At 38.8% G+C, this 7,289-nt stretch overlaps 1 protein-coding gene across 2 annotated transcripts in view; it reads right to left on the reverse strand.

The window, feature by feature from the left end:
- The window catches only part of Shfm1 (split hand/foot malformation (ectrodactyly) type 1), a 22,044-nt gene extending 21,753 nt beyond the window's left edge, over positions 1-291 (reverse strand). The window contains exon 1 of one of the 2 annotated variants that reach the window (XM_005388071.2): positions 85-291. In XM_005388071.2, coding sequence (XP_005388128.1) covers positions 85-160 — 76 coding nt within the window. In that variant the 5' untranslated portion in view covers positions 161-291. The remainder of the gene's footprint in view (positions 1-84) is intronic. The other variant, XM_005388072.2, reaches the window with a different exon arrangement.
- Between the last annotated feature and the right edge of the window lie 6,998 nt (positions 292-7,289).

Here is a 7,289-nt window from a genome sequence, read left to right on the forward strand (position 1 = left end):
CGCACACTTCCGGGGGACCCGGCCCCGCGCAGGCCCGAGCGGCCGCGCCGCCTCCCCTGGAGGCCTGAGTCACCGTCCGGTTACCTTCGGCTGGGAACTCCTCGAACTCGTCGTCCTCCTCTAGGAGCCCCAGATCTACCGGCTGCTTTTTCTCTGACATGGCTGCCCTGCAAAGCCCACGACCTCACGGAGCAGGACACGGCGTAAGTTGGAAGCCTCCCTCGTCCGCAACGGCCGCCGCCACCGCCGCTCGCGACACAGGCGCTACCATAGAGACTAGGGGCAGGGCTACGGGCCCAGCGCGAAGGATGCTGGGATGCTGGAGGTCCTCCCAGGGCTTCCTGCGGGTTTAGCAGAGCTTCTGATTTAGGAAGGTGAATTTTGTCGTAGTGCCTTAATTAGACTCTGAAATGAAGAAAGCAAAACAAAACAAAAACCAAGAAAACCTCATAATGGATAAAAAAAAAACATATTAAACGCCTTTATTTAGTTTACAACTGAGGAAGAAAATATAGAAAGATCAAGTGACTGCCAACATTCATCAGCCTTGTCATTGTCAGGCCTTAACGTGTATTAAGCTGGGCTTGGGCTGGGGATTTAGCTCAGTGGCATAAGCGCCTGCCTGGCAAGCGCAAGGTCCTGAGTTCGATTCCTGGTACTACTACTACTAATAATAATAATAATAACCTCGTCTTTATACTAATTCCCTAAGCACAGTTCTAAAAATCTCCACATCACAGAAAACTCAGGTTCACAAAAAATCACCCAGTCACTCAGGTAGTGCTGGACAATCCAAATGCAGATTTCTATGCCTGCCTTAAATCTCCAAACTTTCCCGTTATGCAGTGTTCCTTGGTCTTGTAATTATTTTGTGGCAAATGGCCTTATTAAACAGAGTTTGGGGACATGTGTAGAAACTCAAGTTTACAACCATGCTATGAAAAAATGTCTAGGTGTAATTTTATACTGTTAAAAATATGTCTTTTTAATATCTTAAGTATAATAATGAACTATCTAGAACTATGCATGTCATATACATGGATATGTAACATTATGGATGAATATGAAATATATAGGATATTGTAAATTTTGGTGCGCTTGTTTAAATATTTAAATACTACTCCTTCATTCAACAACTTTAGTTCATACTGTCCACCACGCATTGTGTATCACACATATATAGAAAAGACCTTTTCTCTCCAGGAGCTGGCATACTGTCTACTCAGACATATACATAGATAAATCACAATGAAACATAGTATTTTTTGTTTTTTTTTTTTTCATAGTATTTGAATGTCCATCTTAAAATAAAATTATTTGAGAAATCAATACATTGTGTGGGATTATTGAGAGTGGAACAAATAAAGAACAAAAGGATGAGAACTACATTAAGTAATTTTTAAGGAGTAATAGCCCTCATAATACTATTCTGATTTGTATTGATTGTTGAACATATTGGTATCTCACCAAAATAAATAAATAAATAAATAAATATGGGAAGGACTGCACATTTTAATTAGCTTGTTTAGCCTTCCATGATGTATACGTAGTTTGGACCACCATGCTGTACTGTGTAAATACACAGCTGGTCCCTGATTTGTGATGGTTCAGTTTGCAGTTTTTCAAGTTTAGGATGGTGTGAAAACAGTACACATTGCGTAGAAATTGTGCTTTGAATTTTGGTCCTTTTCAGGGCTAGCAATGTATGGTAAGCTTGTTATGTTATGGTCCTTGTTATGTTCAGCAGAGGCACCAAGCCACAGCTCCCAGAGAGCCGTGCAATCATGAGGTGAAGCATCCTTACTCTACAGTGTACCATATTGATAAGTTAGGTTATTCTGTAGGTCAAGCACATGAAATGTATTTTTATGTATAATACTTTCAACTTATGCTGAGTTTCTTGGAACATAACACCATCAAAGAGTATCTCCATACAATTTTTATCAAGTAAACATTTTTTAAAAGAAATGAAAAAAACGATTTTGTCAAGGAGTCAGAAAATCTACCCTCTTGGGCCTGTGTTTTAGTTCATCTGAAATTTGTATCAATCCTTAGCAAAAGAAAAATATCAACAGTGATATAGTTTTTTCCCCTAAAACTACATTCAATTTAAAAATATCAACTCCTCCCTTTTTCCCCCAATTGTATTGGTTCATAAAATCCAGAGTGTTAGCAAGACTAAAATAACTTCTCATTTAATAGTTGTGGTACCTGTAAAAACTGGAAAATGTTAGATATAAAAGCATGAGAAGCATTGTTGCTTAGTTAAATTAAGTGCATAAGAAATGTATTTGCAAGCAGTTTAAAAAATCCAAGCTCAGTTACTTCTAAAGCTTGTGCCTTGCCAAACTGCTTAATTCCTCTGTAGTAAATTTAATTATTTGCAGTATCATAGTTAAAATGAATGAGATTATGTACATAATGTGCATAGCCCAGTGCCTGCTTGGCAGGTAGTAAGTGATCAATACATGATAACTGTTATTAAACGAGGGACTTACAGACTCTTCCTATCAACCCTGAAAGTCTCTAAGTATGTTTGTGTTTCTGTGATGATGATGATACTTTGTGGTGAAACTGGCACCCCTTACCCTGTAGTAACTGATAGCAGTAATAATCTTTATTTAGTGTTTGCTTGGTGTCAGCTACTGGGCCAAGCCTATTTTGTGTATTTACTCATTTAATCCTGCATACAACAGCTTGATTGAATGCAATCTAATTTTTTTTTTTAATTTTAAAGAATTGAAAGAGAGAGGTTGGTAATGTGGCTAGTATCACATTACTAAGAAGTGGTGGAGCTATTATAACCTAAAAACATCCCAAAATTTAAAGAAGCAGACAGTCGACACAAGAACTTCTAGAATTATTTCTTTGGAGTCATATTAAACATACATATATAAAGGACGGTGACACCCTCTCCTAATCCTACCTAAACAAAAGTGCAGAGAGCAAAGAGATAGAACGAATAAGAAATTCACATTCTAGGACTGGTTTATCTGTCTATGGCTAGGAAACTCTGCAGCTATAACTGAGAAGCAGGTATAGTCAAAATTATGCCATCATATCTGTAATTGAATAGTTTTAACTTCACAGCAAATCAAGTCAGCAGCTTATTTATACTGGATGATCCCATTTGCCTCAAGTAGATCTTTTTTTCCCCCTAACAGTTCCATTAGGGATGGCTTTGATGTTAATAACTTCACAAGTACCTAAATCCTTAAATTTTCAATAGTTGCCACTTTGTAAGGAGGCAGAATGAACCATATCAGAATGACTATTTCATGTCCATGTCTGCCCAAGGAGAAGCAATGAGAGACTGCTAAATGGTTGCTATCTGGAAGAAGACCTGATTCAAAGGGACCTTCAGGAAGGTAGAGCTAATTACCCACAAACGTTGAGGAAGCTCACCTATAGGTCAATTTCTAATTTAATTTTTTTGTAGGTCAATTTCCATGGCATACTTTGAGAATATATATGTCTTAGTCATTTTCTTATCAATGGAACTCAGTACCAGACACCAATAAGTTAAAAGAGGAGAGGTTTATTTTGGTTCTCATTTCTTAGAGGTTTTAATGCATTGTTGGCAGGTTCCCGGGTAGATGGGGCACAGTGGAAGGGCTTGCCACACACCACAGCTGCTCACCTCATGGCATCTGGAGAGCCAAAGGAGGAGCCAGGGAGACAGATACTTCCTTCTGGGTCATGCCCCAGTCATCTGCCTTCTCTGACCAGATCCCACCTCCTAACAGCAAGGAGTAACCTTGCTACAGACTGACTATTTGACCAAAATAAACTTTTACTCTTTTGAGTTGTAAGTGTTGGATATTTTGTCCCAGTGACATGGAAAGTGACTAGGACAGATTTTGGTACCAGGAGTGGAGTTATTGCTGGGACTATACTTGACTAAGTGACTTAGAAGCCCTTAGAACTAGTTCAGGGAAGAGTTTGGAAATGCTGAGAGATGTTAGCTGGAGAAGCGGCCATAGAATGCTGTAAGGTGAGTTTGATGTGTGATACTGTTTGGAGCTCAGAAGACCAGAATGCTGATTTAAAAAGTCAGAAAAAAGACTTCCAGCCTCTGGAAGTTTCAGTTGAAGCAAGGACTCCATTGACAGTTGGACTCTGGATCGAAAATTTATTTATGTCCTGAGATTATGAGTTAGCTTATGTCCTGAGATTTTGAGTTAGACAGAGATGAAGGGCAAGAGACTAATTAATCTGGTGGAGGGAATTGCAAGGCATCCCAGTATTGAGGTTGTGACATGGGTACTGCTGGGGGTTTTTAGCCAGCTTTATACTGATAAGACTGGAAAGCACAGCTGAGTGATTGTAAAAGTTTTAAGTTTCACCAGAAAGTATGGTTCTGTAGAGTTAAAAGCCTGTAAAGTTTTGACTGAGGGGAGTTTGGTGGCTGAAAATATTAAAAAGAATCTAAGTGCTTTCAGTCAGGACAATAGCAAGGGTACCTTGAGTGCATCCTCGGAAACAGGAAGACTTCACCATTCACACTGCAAAAGTGGAAGACTTTGCTTTACAGAACACGGCCTCAGGGCACCCTGCTTGAGAAGGACCACCTCAGGAATTGGTTCCTTGGGATTCAGTTCACAGTGCTCAGCTATGCAGGCACCAGGAGGTCTCTGCAGCCATAAATCAAGGGGGCCTACATGCTGCTTGAGCTGGTACCAGACCATGGCATCATTCATGTGGTGCTGGTTTTACATGTATGCAGAGTGCAAGAATTTTGGAATGAGGAAGGCTTCCACCCAGATTTCAGAAGAAGACCTTGGAGGCCAGATAGTGTGCCCCTGTGAGGGAACTCCACGAAGCTGGGAAAAGGAAGTCAAAAGTGCAGCAGAGACCCTAGGAAGTTGGAGATCCAGGAATATGGAGCATCTGAGGAAGGCCACAGGCAGTGAGTGGTGCCAGCTTAAGACAGAGACCATTACTTTTGCATATAGGGCAAGGCTGCCCAAGCCATTTGGAGTTCACATCTTGCCACAACTTGCCCTAGGCACTAGACACAAAACTATCAGATTTAATGTTTGCCATGCTGGGTTTTGGATCTTACTTTGGTCTGATTTCTTTCTATTTTCCTGTTCTTTCTTTTTGAAATGGGAATGTTTACCCTACACCATTGTATGGCGGTAGTATTTAACTTTCGTTTTGATTTTTCATAGAGGTTCACAACTGAGAGTTTGCCTTAAGTCTCAGAGAAGATTTTGGACTTTGACTTTTCAGCAGTGATGAAACTCTTAAAAATCGGTGACTTTTAGAGATGTATGTGTTCCTAAAATGCATTTTTCATAAAGAGATGAATGTGGGTGTTCTGTGGGCCAGGGATGGAATGTTATGGTTTAGATCTATAATTACCCGCAAAGCCTGGTGTGTTTGGCAGATGGATGGATTATAGGGTTAATATAGATGATTTGGTGTGAGAGTGCTAGGGATCTTGTCAGAAGGGCTGGTCACTGGGTGTGACCTGGAAGTGTATCTTTCCCTCCATGGCTCTGCCTATGCTTCTCCTTTGCCATGGCCTTCTGCCATGCTGCTTTTTTTTTTCTTCAGGAGATAGCCAGCTTGGAACATGAGCTAAAATAAACCTCTCTTCCTTTAAGTTGTGGGTGTCAGGTATTTCTTTCTAGCAATGAGGAAAGTGACTTAAGACAATGTAAAAAGTTGAAACTCCAGAGTCACCCTTTGTGAGTTTACATTCAGGTGCTACTATTTGCTGCTATGTGTCTCTAAAAAATTTTCCTTTGTGCCTCATTATTCTAATCTCTGAAGTGGTAGTAATAAACTTGCCTTCCCTATAAGGTTGTTATGAGGATTAAATTAGCTACTCACTGCAAAAAAAAAAATCTCAGAAGGGCAACTGGTATATGCCAGGTACAGAACACTGATTCCTACTGGAAAGCAGGGCATAAAACACTCAACATTATAATCTGGCTGATTCCAACAACACTGATGCTAGTTCTCAGGAGGTTCTGAACATTTACTGTGCTAAATACTATGGCTGTCTTTTCCTCTGCCTTCTCTGACTTCCAGAACACAGCTATTTGCTGTAGCTCCTGACTGAGCCTCCAAAGGGCAGGTCCTACGTGAGCAATAGCATAAAACTTTCCTGCAAAACACTCTTAGAAACTTTTCTTTCCTAGGTCACAACCATCATGAAAATTCCACACATATTTATGGTAAACACAAGTGTAACTCTATTAGGAAAAATAAATGGAAATTGTAAAGAGTTATATAAACCATAGAAGAGCAAGCTATAACTTCAAGATCTTGATTTAAATTCCTTTGGATATTTATCTAGTAGTACAACTGGACCATATGTAGTTAGGTAGTTGTTTTTAACTTTGGGGTGTCTTTCACTCTTCACAGATGGCCCCAGTTCTACTTCTAACAAGAGTGTACAGGGGCTGGGGATTTAGCTCAGCAGCAAAGTGCCTGCCTGGCAAGCGCAAGGTCATGAGTTCGGTTCCCGGTACCGGAGAAAAACCAAAACAAAAAAAAAAATGTACAAAGGCTCTAATTCTTCCATATTCTCATTCACATTGGTTACCTTTTGTTTTCTTTGAATAATAACCATTCTAAAAGGTGAGAAATATTATTCTGGTAGAAATAGAATCCAAGTGCTTTCAGCAAATATGATGATGATGATGATTATTATTATTAAATATTATTATTTACATTTCCTAGATAAGTGGTGATGTTGAGAATATTTTCATATAACTTTGGCTTTTTATATGCCTTCTCTGGAAAAAAATCTAATCAAATCATTTTCCCTTTTTAAATTATGATATTTGGGGTTTTGCTGGCATTATTACATTTTAAGAGTTAGAGTTATGAATATTAGATTTTAATCCTTCATCAGATATATGGTTTAGAAATACTTTTTTCCCATCCCATACACTGTCTTTTCATTTTGTTGTTTCCTTTGATTCGCAGGAGCTTTTGAGATTATATTTCCACTTGCCTTTTTTGTTGCTGGCAATTTTTGCATCATATTCAAGAAACTATTGCCTAGACCAATATCAAGTTTTTTCCCTGTGTTTCCTTCTAGGTTTTTGGAGCATTGGGTCTTATATTTCAGCTTTAATTTATTTTGGGTTATTTTTTGTGTGTAATATATTTACTCTTTTGGTTTATGGGAGAAGGGCAGTTCAAAGTAAAATCTAAGAATGTTTACTTTTAAAACACATAATTCTTGAAAATATGTCAATTTTGAAATAAATGGAAAATTTAAGTTCTCCTTTCCCCAAATTATTTAATATTATTTATAGATTCTACTC

The sequence above is a fragment of the Chinchilla lanigera genome, unplaced genomic scaffold (assembly GCF_000276665.1).
Source record: "Chinchilla lanigera isolate Chin_1 unplaced genomic scaffold, ChiLan1.0 scaffold00031, whole genome shotgun sequence".
Taxonomy (NCBI): Eukaryota; Metazoa; Chordata; class Mammalia; order Rodentia; family Chinchillidae; genus Chinchilla; species Chinchilla lanigera.